The 23,335-nt window shown below is 47.4% G+C and overlaps 1 protein-coding gene across 1 annotated transcript in view; it reads left to right on the top strand.

The window, feature by feature from the left end:
* PGAP6 (post-GPI attachment to proteins 6) overlaps positions 1 to 23,335 on the top strand; it is a 500,899-nt gene that overhangs the window by 56,745 nt on the left and 420,819 nt on the right. Inside the window, exon 2 of the mRNA XM_078662901.1 lies at positions 5,792 to 5,969. Within this exon, the coding sequence (XP_078519027.1) occupies positions 5,792 to 5,969 (178 nt within the window). The remainder of the gene's footprint in view (positions 1 to 5,791; positions 5,970 to 23,335) is intronic.

The following is a 23,335-nucleotide window of genomic DNA, read 5'->3' as shown; positions in this document are numbered from 1 at the left end:
AGGAGGTCGTCTTCGTTCAGCACTTGTCTGAAAAGGGCCTCCACGTATTCCCGCAGATCGGATCCCTCACCTTTCCAAGGCACCACCCTGATGCGAATGTTATTTCTGCTGGATCTGTTCTCCAGGTCCTCAGCATGGGCCTGGAGGTCCAGGTTTTGTTCAGTGAGCTTAAGCACATCTTGCTGGAGACGATGGATGTCGCCCACTGTGTCCACGTCGTGTTCTTCTAGAGAGGCCACTCTCTCACTGATCCCGTTGACGTCGCGCCACACCTCCCGGAGATCTGAGGGCAGCTGGGAGCGGAGCTCAGAGATATCTTCTTTGATGGCGGCGAACAGTTCCATCATGAAGGCCTTGGTGGCCGGTGCGTCATCGTCTCCAGGTCGCGCCGATCTCTCAGCAGCCTTGGATGTGGTGGGTCCCCCGGGGGTTGAAGGGGCGTCTTTCCCGCGGTTTGTCCTTCCTATTCCTGCTCGTCGCCATATTGCCCCGGTCGTCGGGGCCGGCTATGGAGGAGCCTCCCTATGGGAGTGGCAGCAGACTTCCCCAGAATCCCCGGGACAAATACAGCTTGGTCGCAGCGCGGCTCCAGCTCGTATACACAAGGTTCTCCCCTCGCCCCCAGGCTCCGGCCCAGACGCGAGTCCAGAACCGCAAAGTACCTCCAAGGCCTCTCTCCCCTTCGGGGGGGAGCAGAATCACCACTCGCTCGACACCCAAGAGGCCCAGCTGCCTCCTCAGGCAACAGCGACCATTGGTCAGGGGTAAAGGAGCCTCACTGGAAGGCCAGATTCAAAGGCCCCCCGATCGCTCATGCACAAACCAAGAGTGGGCCCCCTGTGCCAAGCAGCACAAAGCTCAGAGATCGCAGCCCACTCGCAAGGGTCAAGAATCACACTGCCGCAAGGTTCTCTCCAGATGTAGGCCCCACTCTCTCTCCCAGACTCCGTCAGACGGGGGCGGGGGTGACCTTTGCTGCTACAATCCACCACCACTGCGCAAATCAGCACGGCGCCAGGTACGCCGTCAGCTCCCACCAGCACAGCACCGTTCCTCACTCTGCCGACAAGCGGACCGATCTATAGCCCCGGGGGCAAGTCAGCCACTAATCCACCAGGCCTCATCCAGGCCCGAGCCCAGGAGTGACCGCCACCCGAAGCAGCAGAAGAGAGGGGTCTTCCCTACCGATGCGCGGGCCGAAAGCAGACCTGCCCCTCCCGCAAAACAGCTGTCAGTACCTCGGGGGGGTGGGGGGGGACATCCACACTCGTCTCACTGCTAGCAGCCCTCGTCCCCGACCGCCCCCACAGGCACCGGTAGTCCTCCAGCCTCTAGGCCGTGAATCGGGCGCACGACCAGGCCCCCCTGGCCGGAACTGCAGGGCTCGGGGGCCCCGGTAGGTGCACAGCCCCCGTCCACACACTCTCCGCACTGGGCCCTTGTCTCCCCGGCAGCACAGGAGCACGCCGTCTGCCGGTATGCGGACCGAATCCCGCGGCCAAAGGTCCAAAGTCCCCTCTCACCTTGCTGCACTGTGCCTGGGCCTTCTCCGCTCCTTCGTACCGCTGCTCAGCCCACGCGGGCACCGGACCCTGCAGCCTCACTCAGCCGCGGCCGCAGACCAACCCCCGAACGCCAGGGAGGCCCGCCTGCTCACTCTCAGCGTGAGGGGGACTCCGGCAGCACCCGCGGAGAAGCCGCACCCATCTCCGGCCCCAGTAGGCATGGGCTGCAGCAGAAGCTTGAACTTCGCGGCTCGGACTTCTCCGCAGGACGGGGACCGCAGCTCACACGCCTCTCCGCCTCGGCAGGGGGGTTATCCCCTCTCCACAGCGCGGTCCAAGGGGCCGCAGCACTAGGGTCTCCCACCGTCAACGTCTCGTCTGGGAACTCGCTGGGCCGCAGCTAGGCCGGGACAGGCCGACCCGAAGCAGCACCGATCACCACTGTCAATCGCCGAAATACGCCCTCCACTGAGGTAGGGGAGTCAACGGGGACCCCAACTCTCACTTTCCAGCGTGGATGGGCACCAGGAGGGTAGATATCCAATGCTAATGACAGTCGGCGCCGGAGGGACAGAGAAACGCGTCCTACTCCGCCGCCATCTTAGCCACGCCCCCGGTATTAACCACTTTTAACTCTTCTCAATGAGAATATGGCGAAAAATACAAAATAAAGCTTTTTTTTTTTCCTGGAGTCCGTTGTATCTTGAGACATCGTAGGTAAATGCCATTTACACTTTTAATATTCAGTTGTAAAATACTGGCCCTACATTTAAGATACTTGGACTTGGCAATCTGTCCATCATTTAAGTACGAAAAACATTTCATTATATTTTTATGTTTTAAGAATTTCTTAGTCAAATGACCTAAACGAATATTGTTAAATGTACTACTTAAGAAACTAAAACCAAAAACTTTTCACCAAAGTAGCGGAGAGTTGGATTTAAAGAAAGACTGGCTACTCCAAAGAGTTGAATTTCCCAGTGAAGGCAAAGATGTATGAATATGCTTAAACCAGGGCAAGCCCTTGAGGCCTTTGAAGACCAATATGTCAAATTGCTTCTTAATATGGAAGTTTAATCAATGCTTTCAAAAAGAGATTCTCGTTGTACGTCAACTTTGACTGTTTTGTAACCCCTTATTTCTGATCCATACATTGCATTTGCTTGAGCTTTTGCACTTTGTGATGATCAGATCAGGGTTCTCCAACAAGTAGCTCGTGAGCAACTGGCAGTTTGCCAGAGAACCCATAAGTTGCTCTCCTGTGTGCAGCCCAGCTTAATACATTTGAATCTTTTGCTTAGCTGAATTCAAATGTATGCCAAAATTGAAATGTGTGTATTTTCAGAACTCATGAGCTGATGTTTGGGAGACTTATTACTTGGTGCCAGGGCATTGCAGTTATGGCTGTTATGTATAACCCATGTAACGATATTTCACATTGACAAAGCATTTTTTACATTATTGCTGGGAACCGTTCCTTAAGAACCGATGTGATCACTCTTGGTAATCTTGCATAAAGTGGACCCTAATGAAAGCTTTATGATGTGGTCAGTATTGAAACCCTATTAGTATTACTAGCTCAGGATAATTGTAATTGAACATATGTAGCTCTTACTGCAGAAGAGGTTGGAGACCAGCCATAGCAGGGAAGAGCGGTGCAGCGTTGGGGGTGGGCTGAGGGGATTTCGAGAGACGACCACAAGGGAAAATAAAATAATTCATTTTACCTTGTGATCGTCTCTCGAAATCCACCCCCCCACCCCAGCCGGCCCCTCCGCTCTTACCTGCAGCGACCACAGTTGTTGGAGACACCTGGATTAGAGCCTACCTACAGGTAGAGTGCAACTGCATCGTGGAGTGTCCAGATGGCTTTATTTAAAATGTCATCCTTTTGTGTCATTCAAACACATACGTTACAATTGGGCGGTTAAAATGCCGTCAACACATGATGTGCTTTGGGCTGTTGACTTATTCTGGTGTACTGCCCTCTGATGCTGATTATGTTACTGGAGTGCTGGTCTCCTAAAGTGGTTACAACATTTAGCTGAAAATCCTAAACAACTTGATCTACCTTTGACCAAAAATAACTCTCATTGGTCTACCTTCAAACTTTACGATCTTAGTGACCTCACCAAAACCTTAGCAACTATCAAACCCAATAACCACTTCAGTGACCCTGTCACCCTCAAACTGCCTACCCCACATCTACCATATCATCTCCCCTCTCTGGACCAAAATCATCAATGCCTCATTAGCACAAGGTCACATCCTGGATTGCCTAAAAATTGGTTGTCACCCCTAGCATAAAAAATCAGACAGCAGACTCCTTTTGACCCTAATAACTTCCGACCTATAACCAACATTCCCATGCTAGCCAAGGTCCGGGAAAAATATATTCAGCAACAACTGAACCAACACATCACGGATTCCAAACTACTGAACGACTGCCAATCGGGTTTCAGACCTGGACATAGCACAGAAACAGCGATTCTGCATATAGTAGACCACACGCTCCTCGCTCTTGACCATAACGAAACCTGCCTACTAGTCCCACTCGACCTCTCTTCAGCCTTCGACAGTCATTCACGATAAAATTCTAAGAAGACTGGAAAACAGGATGGGTTTACCCAGCACAGTCCTTCAGTGGTTCAAATCCTTTCTGGAAAACAGAACGCAATCATTCATGGTGAATAAAAATCTCTCTCCCTCCTCACCCTACCTATTAGGAGTACCACAAGGCTCCACCCTATCCCCCACGCTTTTCAACCTTTTTATCGAACCATTAACCGAACTACTACAGCAGGCGAATATCTCCTACAACATGTACGCCGACAACACTCAACTTTACATCAAGATCACTTCTATCGAAGAGAAAATGATGATGAATCAAGTTCTCAAAGGCCGTCCACTGGCTAACGACCAATTTCCTCAAGCTAAACTCGCAAAAAACTGAATTTCTCTTAATCTTCCCTCCTAAAAACTCTGAGGATAAAGAAATGGAATGGACCAAGATGATGATAGCTCTAAATTGCACGCCGATTCTGGTGGACTCCACCAAATGGCTTGGAGTTACCCTGGATAAGAACCTTAACATGCAAACACACATCAACCTGTTGGCTAAAAAATGCCTGCTTTCACCTCGGCTATCTTAGAAAAATGACACCATTCATCGAGAACCCTGACCTCAAAACTGGGGTTCAGGCTTTAGTCATCTCGAGGTCGGAGTATGGATGTACTACCCTCTCGTGGCTTCCCAAAATCTCAAAAGCCCCTACAAAAAAAGCTATCCCAACGCAGCAGCAAGAATCCTTACAGGATCTAGGAAATTTTACCACCTATCCCAAACACCTGAAGGCGCCCAACTGGCTACCCTACGAAGCTAGAATCCACCTAAAGATGGCCTGCATCACTCCTAAAGCTCTACACCACAATACCCCCCAGTACCTATCGGAGAAACGTACTTTATCTGGAGGTAACAGACACTCTAAGAACTCCGAAAATCTTATCCTGAAACCCTCTCGCTTCAGCAAGAAGATAACTTCTGACAGAGCATTCTCCAGAGCGGCCCTAAGAATATGGAACTCGCTACCTTCTTGCATCAGAAATATCTCTTCTACACCACTATTCAAAAGGGAAGCAACATCATTCCTGATGAGTAAATTCCTCCCTTAATGCCGCACATGCCTCACTGTATGGGGCCCTACTTTCACACAAGCTATTTTCACTGACTTGCAAGGCACTGAAACAGTTTACTACTTCAAACTGGTTTCTACACTCCCCTTAATGACACCCTCGCCCCTATGACTTACTCGTACCCAAACTTGTTCCTACTACCCCGAACAAATCATCACTATTATTGCTTCTGCTACCTGCCAAACCTTGTTAAAAGTATTTTTCATACTTTCTTTGCTCTGCTTTTGCAAAATGTTTTATACTTACTCTGCTTTGTTTAGGTAAGCCCTCTGATACCCTACTCTGGGTCTCGTTTGCGCTATTGAAAACTCTAAAAATAAATAAAAAATGTGTAGATCATTTCAATCTGCTAAATGAATTCAGATCTGCTGTTTTAGGACACTCAGTACAATCAGTGTGATCCAAAATTCGAGCCTTGAAATATTAATGATTGAAATGCTTCAGACTAAATGCTCTTTATTACAATTAAATGTCAACCTTTGTGGTTGTGGCTGAACTATGTCCTTTGCATGTTGTTCTTATTCCATTCCACGAGGCTCCCATTTGCATTCTGCTCCCACTCATTTGCTGCTTCTTCTTGTCTTTTGTTGCAGACCTCATCTACAGCTCAGAATTTGTCTCACAGAGTGCTCAGCATCTGTCCTTTTACAGCTGGTATGGAAATGTCCGCCTCTATCACTTTCAAGTGCCAAAAGACACCATTCTACTTCGATGGCTTCTGCAGGCATCCAGGGGCAGAGGGAAAGAGTGTCACGATACAGAAATCACTGTGTGAGTAAGCACACCCTCGAAACGTCATTGCTTTTGTGCTTGGCTTGCTTCACTGCTACCTGTGAACAACGGGCTCTCCTTTAATCTCCTTAATCTCTTTGCCTCATTCATAAGGCTGTGTTTGTGCCTCTGCTCTGACTCCACTCTTCCGTTTCTACTAATCTAAACACTCACTACGGTTTTCTTAGATGTTTTACGTCATAATCCCTAAGTATATATATACAAAAGACCATTGTTTTTATGTAGCTGCTGCGAAACACTGGAATGCGCTGTCAGCCAAGATAAGGTATTACGAAGCTTTCAAACTTCAGAGGAGCCTTGAAAAGATGTCTGTTTCCTTTGCTAGGGGGCAGGCTCGCTGCCACTGATATTTTGTTTCTTTCCTGACCTAAAAGTTCAGCAAGAATATACCTTTTGGTGATCGTCAACGCCTAAGAAATATGTAACTAAATAATGACCTGCTTTGAAATTAGAATTTCCACCTAAATTTGACATAAACAATTCCGATTTCTGGATGGTATGTGTGGTTGAGGAACACCCCTATCTTATAATGCCCTTTGTAGTAGCTTGCCTGGATTAATCCTTTTTGGATCAGAGAGAACCACTGCTCCCTTTGGAGCCTACAGGGTGTGTGCGTCTGGAGAAAGTGCCATTGATTTGGATTTTGGGGTCTGATATGAAGGTGATCGTCCCATGTGAAATTTGATTTGGCAGAAGAACGTGATGTCTGCCCTTGTGATCTCTCTTAAGTGGTGTTAAATGGAGACACTTGGCGTATCTACCTTGATGATGTGTGTGCTATAACATAAATGTACATACCAAAATGAGCGTATCCTAGTGTAGCGATCAGCCAAAGAAAACCACATCATCTACATTCATGTAGACCTGCAACTGAAAATTGATATAGCAGTGTCTGCACAGTCTCACGTGGCATAGGAGAAGCACTGCATAGTGCTGTTAAGCAATGCCTCTTTGGCATTGAATGCATAGTCCTCAATTTGCTTTGATACTAGCAGAACTAGCAAGACATTTTATGATTTTTATAACAGTATGAATATTAAAATTCTTTACTAGATTCCTAATGCTTAATAACATTTTTTCATTTGATTAGTAAACATCACTACAATACAGGTCAAATATGGAATTAATGAAATGCATGGTTTATAGAATATCCTGCAGCATTTGATGGTGTAAACTTGCCAAGTTATGGTACAAACTGGAATGGCCGGGAATTTTATGGCTGTTTGCCAGTGCAGTATGTTGATTATCTCCCACTCACATATGTATTCATGACTGTTTGAAGCTTAACAAGGAGCCGCTAAACAATGAACAATTGATTCCCCATCTATCCAGTTTGTGCCATAACTTGGTAAGTTGACGCTATCAAATGCTGCAGCATATTCTATAAACCATTAATTTAATTTACCATTTTTATTTGGCATTACTTTATTTATACCCCAGCATTGCTAATTAAGCAAACTAGCGGCTGCGTATTTTTTTTCTAAAACTACAGAAGATAAAGTGAAGAATGCGTTTTAATAGGCTGTCTAGAATCGCTACTAAACAACACAATGTTATTGGTCCTAACCCATAGATGAGACTGTTGAACCCAACCAGTGAGGTAAGAATTTGTCCATTAGATAGTATGATTTTGTACATTAGGGTTAAGACCCAGAAAAAGGATGTACTTAAAAGAGTACAAAGCAGGGACCAGGCAATGTGTTTGTCTGTACCCAGACTATCCTTAAGAGCAGCATGGTAAAAGCTTTCTTCAGGGCTTGATAGGATCCCTAGGATGTTTCTTGAAATGTCTTGCAAGATAAATATTCCAGGTTTGCACATGAATACCTACTATATTGTGGCATAAATATTATCGCCAGTAGTGCTTACTATTTTCAATAATATTTTGCCTTTTCTTTGGGAGATGGCCGCCTGGTGTTCTGAGAATTTATGTACCTTGTATTGAGTCTTAGCTGCCCAGATATATTTTTATAATTCTTCTCTAGTTCTTTAGATGCGTCTTTAAATCTGTGACCTCTAGTGTTCTCTGAAAGATGCTGAATTGTTTAGGCAAGGTATTTTCCTTGTAAGTAAAGTATGGTCATACCACGATTTGGATTTCTTAATTGGGTACCTTGGAGGAAGTGGACATAATTCAATAGCAAGTAGCACACACAGCTATTTCCCATAGTGTGCGTATCAGAGGCTACAGTTGACACAATTGACTTGTTCTTACGATTAGATAAATATTTGTACAACAAATGTTCAACCCATATGTTAAAAATACCAAGCATAAGATTTGACCACTTTCACCGTTTACTAGGCACTATTGCATTGACCTTACCTTTGACTGGTATTGGGTATGTTTCTATGAGAAAGAATGGAAAAGTGCTGCGGACAGTGGTGTATTTATTTATTTATTTATTTTTGGTATTTGTAAAGCGCAGCATTTACCCTCAGGCGTCTTGGCGCTAATAAAACCATTTATAAATGATAATTGTCATGATAAAGGGTCCGTTATTGGTTAAAAAGCCACGTATTTTGCAGTGTCTATAAACATTGAGGAATTATACAGTTGACAAAAGATCCACTGTAAATCTGCCCTCTCCTCCCAAGCTGACCTGGTCGAGTAACAGTTACTCACCGATTCCTACAACTCTACTATCTCCAACATTATGGATGACATTGCACCACTCCAACAAAAAAATGCCTCCTCAAAAATATCCAAACCGTGGTACAACGGCAACTTAAATACGGAACGCCGCAACCTTAGGGCTGCTGAATGCGCCTGGAGATCCAAACCTTCCGCGGAACAACTAAAAGATGAGAGATGTTAGGAGCTTCTACAACAAACAAGTCAAAACCACTAAGGCAGAATATTTCAGACGCCAACTGGATCAAGCTGCAAACCGCCCAAAGAAGCTTTTCGAATTGGCAGCAAACCGTGGTAGCTCCAAATAACTCGGCTTCTGGAGGCAGCCCACACTCTTGTGACAAACTGGCTGTCTTCTTCTCTGAGAAATCAAGACTCATCTCCATTGATCTCTCCTCTAAGAAGAGGTTATACTGCCGTCCTCCGGGTGCACCACACTCTGATCTTGTAGAAAACTGCAAACCTATCAGCATGAACACCAACAACAATGCATCATGGGACACCTTTACCCCATTCAGTGAACAAGACATCAACAAAAGTCTCCAAAATATCAACCCATCTAATTACTTCAACGACCCCCTGCCCCCGGCCATCTTCAAAGAAATCAAGAATGCCCTCATCCCCACCTGGACAAGGATTGTAAATGCTTCACTGTCACAAGGCACAATCCCAGACTGCTTAAACGCAGCTCAGGTTTCACCTATACTAAAAAAAACTAATGCAGATAGAGCCGACCTCAATAACTTTCACCCTATCTCCAACATTCCCACCTTAGCCAAGATACTAGAAAAATGAGTACAATCCCAACTCCAATTTCCAACTCCTTGACCAGCATCAATCTGGTTTTCGGAAGGGGCACAGTACAGAAACGGCGCTGACTCATGTTCTGGATGACATTTTAAAAATGCTTGATCAAAACGAATCATGCCTCCTAATCCTCCTTGATCTTTCCTCCGCATTTGACACTGTCAATCACGAGAACCTCCTATCCATACTGAAGTACAGGATGGGTTTCTCTGGTCTGGTATTACAATGGTTCTCGTCCTTCCTTCACCACAGACCACAAAGAGTCGAGGCGAACCATTCTCTCTCACAACCCTTCCCAGTTCTCATGGGGGTACCCCAAGGGTCCGCCCTATCTCCCATACTCTTCAACCTTTTCCTGGAACCACTAGCTAACTCATTAAATTCCATGAACATTCTCTTCCATATGTATGCGGACAATACCCAACTTTATTCAAAAATCTCTGTCCAGGATGACATAATCTCACTCAACTCTACCCTAACATCTACTCCAAATTGGTTAACTGAGCACCATCTCCTGCTCAACACCTCCAAAACTGAATTCCTTCTCATCTCGCCTCCGTCCCACATCCCTAAGCCAAACCTTTGGCTAAATCACCTCACAGCTTTCAACTGCACCCCCCCACATTATAGACTCAGCCAAATCTCTCTGAATCACCCTGGACAAGCTCCTGAACATGAAGAATCATATCAGCAAAGTGTGTAAGGGAACTAATCACCTGATGAGGACACTTAGAAATATGAAACCATTCCTTCCGCAACTTGATTTTAGGCATGTGGTCCAAGCGCTTGTCTTTCCGAGATTAGACTATGGCGGTGCTACGCTCTGTGGTCTCCCCAAATACACCCTGGCTCCTCTAGGGGCATTGCTGAATGGTTACAGGTACCAAACGAAATGTGCATATATCCCCAGTCCTAAAATCTCTCAAATGGTTGCCCTTCGAAGTTCGAATCCAGTTAAAGATTACGGTTCTGGTGCACAAAGCCCTTCACTTCAAACCCCCCAGATATCTAGTGCAAAAGCTTGAATTATCCTGTGGTGGTAGAGCCTCAAGAAACGCCAACACTTTCCTCCTGAAACCGCAAATCTTTAACAAAAAGAGAACTTGCCACCGAGCCTCTGGCCCCGCTCCAAAGATTTGAAATTCTCTGCCACCGGAATTACGCAGAATCTTCTCAATGACCGACTTCAAGCTGGAAGTCAAAAGATTCCTAATGAACAAATTCCTACCATAATGCTGCTCAAAGCCATTGGCCCTACAACCACTTGACCATCATTGGCTATTGCTCTTCTTTACCCCATAATATTTCCCCCTATACTCTGATATTCACTTGTTTATTGTATTACTCTCCTTTGACCCATTTGTAGTTCAATTATGTGATTATTCTTGTTCCTACTCCTACCTTATGTTGTTACTGCATTTATTACCTTCCTTCCATCCTTTTGTAAAGCGCTCTGATATCCTTCTGGATCTTGTTCGCGCTATATAAAACTTTATAAACAAAATAAAAATAAATAAAATAAAATAAGCTGACAGTTTGAAAGGGGCATATTTAGGGCCTACAATCCACATTGTGATTTCGTATCAAATGTATAAATGTTTTGTGACTGCAGTTCTGGTTGCAAACCAGTGAAAAGTTACAAAACCCTCAAAGGATGTGGTAACTTATTTGCAACAGGAAAGGGGTCCCTTTGGCACCCCTTCTCATTTGTGAATGTAAAAAAAGTTTGATGGGCAGTAGGCAGTGGACCCCGTTTTCTACCATGTATAATACACATTTTATTTAATGGTGATCTCAAAGCCTTAAGTGGTCTACTTTGAGTCTGCACAAAACAGTTACAGCCATACAGTACTCAAGGTGTTAATCATATTATTGAGGGGGTTATAAGTACAGGTCTGACAGTAAGCTGAAAATGTAGATCTAATGCATGTCTGAATATTGCTATGAGACTGGTCATTGTTCTGGAATTCAGAAAACTGTGTGCTTGGTATCTGCTTCTCTAGTAATGCTCCCATCAACTTTCCTAATTTATCCACTTCTATGTACAGTTGTTACTAGTACGGTGTGTTTCCAGTGCAGCCGTAATGCCTGTTTTACCTCCACAATATCTCGCCGTTTCCTTCAGTTTAGAGTCACTAGAGTTCTAGTCATGTAAGATTTTCACTTGTGCGCAGTGATTGTTTTTTATGTCGAGCCTGGGCAGCGCATGCGCTGCTCTGCGATGCATGCTGTATTCAGTTATGGACTTGAATCTCCGCTCATTTTTTGCCCATCTTTTTAATTGGCTTCTATCACTGCCCTTTGTAAACTGTGGCTTTTCATTGGTCAATAGGCTTAGTTGTCCCTCCTTAGTACCGCCTTGTCTCATCATGTAACCTCCCATAAGGACTGGCCCTCTGACTTGTGTTATTACTTGGTAGGCTTTAATTACAAATTCCGAGCACTGTTTTCTGAAACTGCAGCAAGCAGGACACACTTCTGCAAAACTTTTTAATATCTCCGTTCGGCACCCGCTTCATGTATGTTGCGTTATTACTTTTAAATCTGCTCCATCCCAGCCCCCATCCCAGCTACATGGACGCCACACTTCAATGCAGGTACTTCCTCCATGCGCCATTGTTAATGCCTTTTTTTAGTAAAAGCGCCCCATTCTAATAGAAGCTGCTCTCCTTTCTTTAGACGAGCCGTGTTTAAAGAAAGGGGCATGGCCAACATAAAAGAAAAAACGCAGCATGGGGAGCTTTTACAAAAAAAAAAACTTTCATGCATTCGGAGTCAAAAGTGTACAAGTTCCCAAGAGCCAATTGCACATGGTTCACTCCCAATGGCATATGGAACACACCTGCTCATTTTTGGCATTACTTCGCTTGATTTCTGGAGCGCATGCAGTGGGGGCGACCACTGTTGTCACTTTACAACTTGCAATCAAGAGGGTCTATAACACTGTCTCTCCAAGATGGTGAAAGATTACTCCTTTTGCTCTGTTTCTATATCCCACAGAGAGCTCTGCTATTTGCTTACATGGGATAATTGAAATGTGGTCAGAAGTTAGTCTTCATGCATTTCAGTGGAGCATGAGTGGACAAACGCTGGCTGGGCTGAGGTGTGCTCTAAACTCCAGGGTAAACTCTAATTTTGGAAGCATTATTCTTGGGTGGAGAAAGTCTGGTCTGTAAGGGTTATGGTTGTAGGCACCATAAAAGAATAAGGGCATGATAGGGGCCCTAAATATAAGTAGCAGCGAATGGTCGGACAGAGTCTGCCCCTATTTTGTGACCTTCTTGTATTTATGCTGCTCATCCCGGCTGACAAGAATTTAATAGAGCCTGCTGTGCATGCAGTGTGAGGCGGAGTAGCACTAGTACACTCTATTGATGGAGTGCTATGCTCTCAATATGTCTGTATCTCGCCCTCTCCCCATGTCTGTATCTCGCCCTCTCCACTCTGAAAGCAAGGAGGTTGGCGGCCCGCACTACCTTTGTGACTTAGGTGGAGAGGGATCCTGTCTAAGGTACTATCACACAGTTAATGTACCGAGCTCAGATATTAAGTATACGCCAGCAGTCTGCGGTTCCGTGCACAATGTTTATATATGATCCGCATTTAGTGTGTATCTGTTAACTAAGCTAATTTTCCTACCACGCAACAGGCTACTGAAAAATGGCCCCTTTGTGGCAATTTTCTTTTAACATTGACCACACCCTCCTGACTGACCGTTTCAGGACCACAGGCTTACGGGACTCAGCCTGGATTGTCTCATTTCTTCTAAACAGATCCGAATTGGTTCGACTTCTCCCATTTAGCTTGGTGGGGATCTAATTGAATTATCTGCCCCCTGGTTACATCTCTTAAAAAGAGGAAAGTAAATATATTTACTTTCCTGTTTTTGCAACTGCTAATTACTGTCATTGTTAGCTCTAAATCTAGATTGCAGTTTCTAGAAACTATGCTGGACATCTGAGACTGGATGAACAGCAATCATCTGAAGCTAAACTCTGACAAAACAGATCGTAATTGCCAAAAACAAGCTGGATCACTGGAACCCCTTCTTTTGGCCCAGCGAGATGGGCACTCCCATCCCCCTGCCTAAAAAGTTGGTAAAAAGCTTTGGCTTCATCATTGATGAAGAGCAATCACTTAAACAGCAGGTTGGCGCAGTTACATCCTCCAGTTTCCTGCAACTTTGCTGCATTAAGAAGATAACATTTTCACCACTGATGCCCTGATTCAAGTTATTATGGCTATAGTCATGTCAAGATTTGAATATGCCAACTCCCTTGATCGGTTTCTCCACAAATATCTCACATGTAGGCTCCAGCTGATCAAAACCAGTCTGCCCGGCTGATATATCATATATATCATCTGCCCAAACTCTGTCATATCTCTCAGGTGACTAAAGATCTGCACTCGCTGCCAGTCCTACAGAGAACAATGTTCTAAGTATGCCGCACGATCTTCAAGGCCTTACATATAGACAGTCCCGCCTTCATCAAATCTCGGGTTATTAAATACTGTCCCACCAGAGAACTAAGATCCAGTCATCTACACAATCTTGGTATCCTTCAATTTAGGACGAGAACAGGTGGGACTAGATTCTCAGTCATTTCTCCCTGAGGATGGAACTCATTGCAGTTAGAACTTAGGACCACCACTAACTATGCTTCAATTTCAAATAAAAAAATAAATAATGTATATAGACCTCGACTGGGGTCAACAAATATACAAACATGATTTCAAAACATTTAACAGAAAACTCATATCATCAACTTTAAGCATTTATGATGCTGAATCCATTCATCATAGCTTTTAAAACAATTTAAACTCAAATCTGTTTAAGAGTTTATACCACTTTGAAACATGTAAAACATATGTCGTCTGGTGATTATTTTTCAAGATTTACATAGACCTTCGGAAAAAAATAAAATTAGATCTGTTATAGAATGGTCATAAAGTCGACTTTTGATATTTAAAAGTTTAAAATCATTTGCATCATCAACTTTAAGACCGCTTTAAGAAAATCTTAAAAAATGTATAGAGTTGACAACAAACAAATTTGTCCGGTGGTAATTTACAGAGAGTGATTAGGCTTTGTACAGAAGGAACATTGTATCGGATTCTAATAGGCCTTATATACCTCCACCTAGCTTCTACTAGAGTATAATTTGGGAAGAACGTTAAAACATGAGTTAGATTTTGCAATCCTCCCTTACATAAATCACAGAGCCCTGTTGTGCTGTCTGAATTATTCCACTTTACTGTGTGTACATTCATGGGGAGGATTTCCAACCTCAGTAAGAGAATACAGCGGCGTATCCTATGATCTAATAAAAAGTATGTATATTTCTCAGGGAATTTATATTCTATAGTTTTTGTATATTCTATATAATGTTTTAATTGAAGACCGGGCTCTACGTCCAGGTCGAAACTTAATTTAGAGGTCATATTCTTTAAGAAGAGCTTCAGAAGTACCGGAGTCCAAGTTTCTAAAAGTGCTACTGTGCAGTGGGATAGGCTAAAAGCAATATTAAGGTTTTTGTTAGAAGTGTAACACGACGGCTCTTCTCTAAAGGTTTCCAATTTTAAAATGTGCCTTAATGTACCAGAGTCGGCGTGTAAAAATGGTAAGCCCTTCTTATTAGATTTGAGATGGCCCTTGCATAAATGCTGACTAAGGAGAATTCCAGACGTAATGCTTGGGCCGGGACAGCTTGATTTACTCTTATTAGTCTACGTAATGAGTTCCCTTCTCTCGTTTTTACTGATTTTCAGGTTTTTATGTGGATATATTCTAAACCATAGGTTAAAATAGGCGGGATTTTCATCCGATATACCTCTAACATAGGTTGAAAATGTCTATTTCCAGAGGAGTAAAGCCTCAACAATGCTCTTACATGGGCATCCGCCTTTTGACCTATGTGTTGTAAATGAGAGGAGTTCTGTAGGGTTTGGGTGAAGATCCGACCTAAATACATATATTCTTTGTTTGAATTCTGTTTTATTTTCTAAATCAAAAGTATTGTGGGGTCCATACATACTCAGCGTTAAGCCCACAACCCATTTAGGGCCGGCCGTGTTGCTTGCAAGTGCTTTCCAATGTAGATAAAAGCAGTAGTAAACTAAATATAACACAGCATGTCGCCTACAACCCTTGTTGGGCCGGCCGCGTGAGCTAGCATATATATCTACAGTAGCATGCTATGGGATAGTTCAGGACCCATTTAGAACCAGTAACATTATGAGCCTGGGCTAAAAGCCCATATAGAGTGGATAGTAGTAGATGGATAGAAAAGAGTTGAAGGAAAAAGGAAAAGAGATAAAGGAGAGGTAAACAGCTATGTGGGTGAGCAGGTGGGTGGACCGGAAGTGGCGTGTGGCAGTGCCCGGCATGTGGCGGTTGCCCGGCTTGGGCACCACTGGGGGCATTAGTGTTTGCTAGGAGGGCGAGCGGGCATGCTCGGTCTAATTATACAATAAGCCTATCGGGGTCTGACGGGAGTATGGCATCCTCAAAGAGTCGCAGCACTCTAAGCTTGGAGGGTAAATATCGTGCATGTTCTATTTTACAGAGATATTGGACTAAGGGGGGCCAGACAGTGCTGAAGCGGGTATCACGTGATTGCAATTGTGCTGTGAAAAGTTCCATGGTTATTACATGCCACAGGTGCATGAACCAAGCCGCAATCGGGGGTGCCTCTGTCTGTTTCCAATATAGCGCTATGAGTTTCTTAGCTGCGCCAAGCATGTGAAGTGCTATAGTCCAGTCGTTGCAAGTGAGCGCTTTTAAGTTATCAGGTTTAAGGCCCAGGAGGATCGTGGCTGTAGATTCAGGCAGGGGAAAGCCCAGCACCTCCCTAATATGACTAAGGACTTCTTTCCAGAGCGGGGTCAGGAGCGGACAGGCCCACCAAATGTGAATGAAGTCACCAGATGCATTCGAACACCCCCAGCACAAGAGGGGGACGTGGCAGGGAACATTTTGTGTAGCCAGGCGGGCGTGAAGTACTATTGTGTCATAATTTTGTATGCATTTTCCCTCTGGGATGCTACGATAAACCCTAGGGATGTCTTGCCTTAGGTGATTCCACTGTACGGGCGTGATTTCCGTGTTGAACGTCAGCTGCCATTGACGTTAATATGGGTGCGTAGTCAGCACAGGTGGGTGTTGTAGAATCTGGTAAGTCCGAGATATAAGGCCTTTCGATTCGTCAAAGGAGCGGACCAGCCGGTCGAGCGGGGTGTATGGCCTAGTAGCAGCCTGCTGCATCTCTGGTGAAGATATCCAGTGCCGCAATTACGCATACTGTAGGCCCGCTTCCAATGGAAGACGAAATTCTTTCCTGCACTGGGCTAACATGTCCCCAATAACTCTGCAACCCCCCTGTACCCATTTAGCGAATGCTTGCGAATGGTGGGCCGGGGGGAATAGTGGGTTGCCCGCTATGGGAGTGTGAGGAGAAGGGAAGGTAGTCAGCCCTTTACACACGGCTACCTTGTCCCATATATCTAGGACCGTTTTAGTAGGCACCGCAATATATGTACTATGGGAGCGCGCGTGCGATGGAGCCACGTATGGTCCCAGATAGTACGCCCCGTTACCATCCTGTCCATGTGAAACCACACCTTTTCGCTTTCAGTGGTTGCCCATTCTGAGACAATACGAAGGTGTGAGGCCCAGTAGTATTCCAAAAGGTCAGGACACGCTAGCCCCCCTCTATATCTTGGCAACATGAGGATCTTGTGGGAGAACCGTGGGTGGCGTCTGCTCCATATAAAGTTAGTGATATCTTTTTGGAGGCCCTGTATCTGTTGTTGAGGTATAGGGGTGGGAAGACATTGGAATAGGTATAAGATTTTAGGGAGTATCAACATGTTGACGGCATTAAGCCTACCAAGCCAAGAGATAGTAAGGGACTTCCACCTCCGTAGGTCTTCCAGGACGGTTTTCTTGCATTCTTGCCAATTTACCTGAGACCATGTGTCCAGGGAAGGGGTCAGTTGGAGTCCTAGATATTTAATATGGTCCGTAATCCATTGATAGGGAGAAAGCGTTTTCAAGACTGGCATTTCCGATTTTGGAATCGTAAGATTTAAAGCCCAAGATTTGTCATGATTAATTTTGAGGCCTGATGCCCTTTCAAAGGTTTGCAGTAGAGTATGGAACGCCGAGAGAGATGTATATGGACGCGATAGCGTGAGGATGAGGTCGTCTGCGAATAGCGCTACTTTGTTCTGCTGACCCCCAAAGGTAAGGCCGTGGATGTCTGAATTCTGCCCTATCATCTCTGCCAAGGGCTTTATTATCAGGGCAAATAGCGGTGACAGAGGGCAGCCCTGCCGCGTACCCCTATGTATGAAAAAGGGATCTGTAAGCTGCCCGTTTACTCGAACCCTAGCTTGTGGGGAGATATAGGGGGCCATAATCATAGAGATCATATTTTGTCCCAGGCCAATCTTGTCAAACACTGCGCGAAGAAAACTCCAGTCCACCCTGTCAAATGCCTTCTCTGCGTCCAGCGACAGAAGGCATGCCGGTGTGTTCCAGTGGTGTGCTTTCACCACCAAGTGTGCAATTCTACCCATGTTGTCTGCCCCATGTCTGTTTCGGATGAAGCCAACTTGGTCTGGCTCCACAAGGCCAGGCATGTGGGGGTCCAGGCGTTTAGCTAGCATTTTTGTGTAGATTTTGAGGTCAGTGTTTAGTAATGCTATGGTACGGTAAGATGCACACAGCGTGGGACCCTTTCCTGGTTTGGGGATAAGGGCTTTTTCTGCCATACCCATGGAGGGATTATGTAGGCGCAGTAGGTAAGGCTGGAGTTGCGCTATAAACATACGATAATAGGCCACCGGTAAGCCATCCGGGCCCTGCGTCTTCCCAAGGGGGAGGTCTTTCACCGCCGCCGTCAGTTCCTCCGCCATGAGAGGACCGTCCAGCTGTTTATCGTAGTGTGGGTGTATTGGGATCCAGGGGCACTGGTTCAGTACCTCATCGATATAAGCTTGGGGTGGGGTGTTTCCGCCTTGTAAAGTGTGGTGTAGTAGGCCCTATAGGCCTCCATTTAACCTGCTCCGTAGTGACCCGTCCTCCAGCAGGTAAGTAGATATTCGCAATGTGGGCCTTCGCTGCTCGTACCCGCAGCCGCATAGCCAACAATTTACCCACTTTGTCCCCCCCTCGAAGTACTGTTGTTTTAAGGCGAGCAGGGACCGTTCAGCCTTATTAGTTCGCAGGGAGCGAAGCTGACCCCGGAGGTTTGCCAGTTTCCGCCAGCTTACGAGTGAAGGATGCTCCTGATCCTGCTTCTCCAACTTTTTAATATCCTTAGAGAGGCTATCCTCTATGCGGCGGGCTTCTCGCACCCGTGCAATCGCTGTGGACGTGATATGGCTGCGGATCGTCGCCTTAAAGGCATCCCACAACACAGGGAATGGGGTCTCGGGTATATCGTTGCTCGCAAAATAAGCATCAATGGCAGTTCGTATAGTCTCCACATTGGCCGGATCCCGCAGAATATGTGGCGGCAGGCGCCACTGCGGCGAATGGGTGGGGCAAGCGGCCGGATCCTGCAGGAGGAGCTCAACGTGAGCATGGTCAGATATCGAGATGTCAAACAGAGATGCTGTCAGCGTCTCTTTTATAAGGGCGTGCGACACAAATAAATAATCAATACGCGAGTACGAGCGGTGGACATACGAGTAGTGCGAGTAGTCCCGCACCTCAGGAAAGTGGTATCGCCAGGAATCTATCAAGCCAAGGTCCGTTATCTGCTTCCAGAGTGCAGAGGACATGGCACCCAACCCGTTCGAGGAGGCTTCACTACGATCCAGCATAGGATCCCACACCAGGTTAAAATCTCCCCCCAGGATAAACAAGGGGTCGCCCTGTGGCACTTGTTCCCTCAATAGCGCTCGGAGATAGGAGTCCTGCATCTGGTTTGGTGTATAAACATTACACCGTGTGAGTAGGCATTTTCCGACCTCCACCCCCGCCTTGACAAAACGTCCATCTGAACTACAGAAGATTTTTGGGATCCCCTGCCTGATACCTTGTCTGCATAGGATAGCCACTCCAACTGTTTTGGTGTCTGCTGTGGCCCAGAATTGGAGGAGATATTTAGGGGTGCGCCATGCGAGGGGTGTCCACCTTTAACAGGTGGGTTTCTTGGAGGAAAATTACGTCTGGGTTATGTTGTAGTATGTAGCTCCACACTTGCTGTCTCTTGTTAGGTGAGTTAAGCCCCTTGACATTATGGGATAGTACCTTTAAAGGGTCAGGAAGAGCCATTAACACATCATTTCACAGGTTGGGCCATCGTGCCACCCCAAAGGACATGCCAAAATGAAGGAGGGGGGAAGCATAGGCAAGTCCTTCCCATGGCCCGGGGCCCACTGTAGCCGTGCAATCTCCTGCCCGCCATACCCAAAAGACAGGGAAAGGGAGAGAGGGAGAGTCAGTAAATAGTAGGGAAGAAGAGAAAAAAAAGAACAACCAACATCGGCCAACCGGGCCACATCGTTCTGTTCCAGTCATGGGCCATCCTGCACCCTAGGGTTTGGGTGTACACAGAGACGTCACTCTCCCAGGAACAGATGGAGGGTGGGTCTTCCACTTTACTCGAGTTCAGCCAAGTGGGAGGCTCCGGCCTCCGCCACCCTGTTTGAGGGAAGGTGGGGGGGCCCCAAAAAAGCAGCAGTAAAAGTTGAAATCCTTCAAGTGAGGGCTATGGACCTCCATAAAGGTTTCAGAGCTGGTTATGAGCACATGTGCTGTTCATTGGGGGACTGAGGATTCCAGGCCTGTCTCCGACTTGTCCCCTTCCAGGGACCGGATGTGTTCAATAATGTCCTGCTTGGCCTGCGAGGATGATTGTTCATCCAAGGGTGGTGAGCGTCTACGCTGGCGTACCGTGGACCCGGACGGCTTGGCGGGCACTAGTGTAGAAGGTGGAGGTCGGGTGGGGCTGACAGATCATGAGGCGGGGAGTCAAAGTAGTTGAGCTGCCTCTTGGTAGGAGCGTATTACTCGACGTTTGGACTCCCACAGAAAAAAAAAAGAGCGAAGGGGTGGCCCCGCTGGTACGAGATGCCCAGGCTTCGCAGCTTGTCTGTCACGGGCTTGATGTTGCGGCGGCGTCTCAAAGTATTGGGCGCTAGGTCCTGGAATATCTGAATCTTGTTTCCGTCATATGTGAGGTCCTGCTTGGTTCTCGCCGCCCTAAGAATAGCCTTCTTTTCTGTGAAAAAGTGGACCCTGGTTAAGAGGTGAGTCCCCTTCAGTCAACGGGGCCACTTCAGCCGTAGCAGACGCATCCGCCTTGCCCCACATTGCCACCACAGTGGTATCTTTAGTAGTCGGCGCTGGGACGTCTTTACCTTTGTTGGTGCGTGTCATGGTTGCGCCGTATGTGCCCTACCAAATGTCAGGCTTGGTGAGCAGTAAGGTGTCCGTTTTTTAGGCGCTCAGTCCGGGTGCACGGGAAGGGGCTGTTCCGCTGGGACAGTACCAAATATAGTCCGTGTTGGTCAGTGAGGCGTCAAATGGGCCTCCATGCACTAAAAAATATCCGTAGGTGGGCGTAGAGGGGTAGTCCCGTGAGGTATGTAGCCACAACAAAGGTCAGCCCATTGGGGCAGCGGTATGGTATCTTGTATTGGCAGCGCAGGGCCCGCGGCTACTAGGGGCAATGCAGAAGGAACAACAGGCCTCATCTCCTGGCGTCCGCTGGGCAGTGGAGTGCCTTTCCCGCTGTATTGGCGGAAGACGTGATCTTTTCAGGGACAAAGGACACCTTCTTCAAGGGGCAGTAAGGAGCCGTGCGATTGCCTGTTAGAGCTTCCGACTGCCAAGCGGGTCTCTCCCCACCACCTCCGCTCCCGTTCCCAAGGGAGATGGCAGATGCTAGGATGTTCGCCCCCAGACCCCTTCTAGCGCGATGAGGTCATCAATGTCCTGATCTGAAATTGCCTGCTGTAACCGCCACAGACCCACCCTGCCCCCAGACTGCCCAACAAAGGAAGGTTCAATCTTGCACCAGCTAAGGCCCCGCACCGGCTCTCAAACGTGCCCCAATCCGTTGTGGCCAGCACAGGCCGGAGATGCTGCAGAGGTTCCACCTGGCCGAAAACGCTTCAAACCGTTGCGTGGGGGTGATGAGGCACAAAGTCCGGGCATGTAGTCAGGGGCCGTTCGCCTGGGCAAACACAAATGTACTCAGTATGGGCCAGCCGGGCGGTAAGCCTGTGGGGCGTCAGAGGTACCTTTATACCTAAAACAACTGTAGGCGGGCACGAGGAGCCCGCCCACAGTGGTGCGTGACCACACCAAAGAATTATTCATTGAGGCAACAGCGTGTCCATCCCACAGTGGGAGCGCAGGGCTTGCGTCTTGCAGGGGCAGTACAGAGACTCTAGTATGGTTTAAACAATCACGAGAAGGCCCCCCGCAGCCGCCAGGTAGTGGTACGCTTGTCCCACAGGGTTGGAGCAAGAAGTAGGCCTCGTAGGGGCAGTGCGAGGGCGCCTTTAGGCCAAGGGGTCCTGGAGAGCTTCCGGCGAGCCCCCTCGCAACGTGATTGCTGGGGAGCCCAGAGGAGGCGGACAAGCTCAGAAGCAAGGCACAATGCAGTACAACAGTCCTCTTTGCAGGGGTCACGGTCCTTTACCTCTTCACCGGTATGTGCAGGGCCCAAGCGCACCAGGGAACAGCAGGGCCAGGCCCACCACAGTTAGGGTCCTTTATGCTGCTGCGTCAGCCCTCACCGTAATAGAGTTGCGCCGGCAGGCTAATGCGAGGGGGCAGCCCAACAGGCCGCGCTACCGCTGTGTTCGTCCACTCCTTCCCCAACCGCCAGAGCGGATCCCTCACCGGGGTAGCATATGGACGTCTGGAGGGCGTCACCGCTGAGGATTTTCCTGGGGGTTCCCTTGTTCGGGCTGTGAGATGGAGGCCGGTGGGCGCAGGGGCAGGGCCTGCAAACTGAGTGGCTCTTCCTGTCCCCGGGGTAACGGCCCTGGATTCACTCACCCCCGCACCGAAGCTTCCACGCGCCAAAAGCACAGCACAGGGGGGGGGGGCGGACCCCCGCCGATGAGATCCATTGTCCGCTGCTGCCAGCCAGCCTCGGCCCCTCGTCCGTGCCACTCACCGTCTCTCTGTTTCAGCGCCGATCACCAGCCGCTCACCGCCGTCACCAGGCCGGCGCTGCCACCGCAAGATGGCGGCCAGCCAGTATCGCCGAGGGACCGCCAGGCAGCTCCCAGTGCCACCAGCTCGTCCAGCGCCTCAGGGGTGCCCCTCCACTCTTGCCAGGGCACCAGTACACCTGTGAGGCCCCAGGACGGTCAAAGCAGAGCTCGTGCAGGCCTTGCCAGGCGCCGGCCTAGGATATCGCAAAATGGCGGCGGCCGCGGTCGTCAGGGGGAGGCCTGGACAGCTTGGCAACATCCCCTCAATCCGCACAGTATCCGCGCTACCAGCACTTCTGGGGGACTCTCCTCTTCGATCTCCACCTTTTGCGCCCCAAAAAGTGGCTGCAATCTGGCCCCAGCTCCGCTTAAAATTGCTCATAAAGGCAGCGGTCGGCCGGAGCTCCCGTAGCGAGCGTCTCACCTCATCTGCAGCGAGACCATGCCCCCCTACATATATTCTTTAACTGGCTCAAGTGATTTCCCCCCAATGTTCAATTAAAGTGTTGCAATCGCTTATTTCCCGTAAAAGGTAGAATTTTGGTTTTCGAGGTATTTGGGACAAAAAATTATCAACTGCATAGCTATTTAATGCGTTTAAATTTCTTTGGGGTCCTTTTGGCGTAAGATCTAAAATCGCAATATCATCCGGGTACATTAGAATATATATGTCACTGGATGCTAATTTCAGTAGAAAGTTTTTTACAGATGTAAAATGCTC

This window comes from Lissotriton helveticus, chromosome 10 (assembly GCF_964261635.1).
Source record: "Lissotriton helveticus chromosome 10, aLisHel1.1, whole genome shotgun sequence".
Classification (NCBI taxonomy): domain Eukaryota; kingdom Metazoa; phylum Chordata; class Amphibia; order Caudata; family Salamandridae; genus Lissotriton; species Lissotriton helveticus.
Note: the sequence above shows the minus strand (reverse complement) of the source record. Positions and strands in the feature narration are given on the sequence as shown.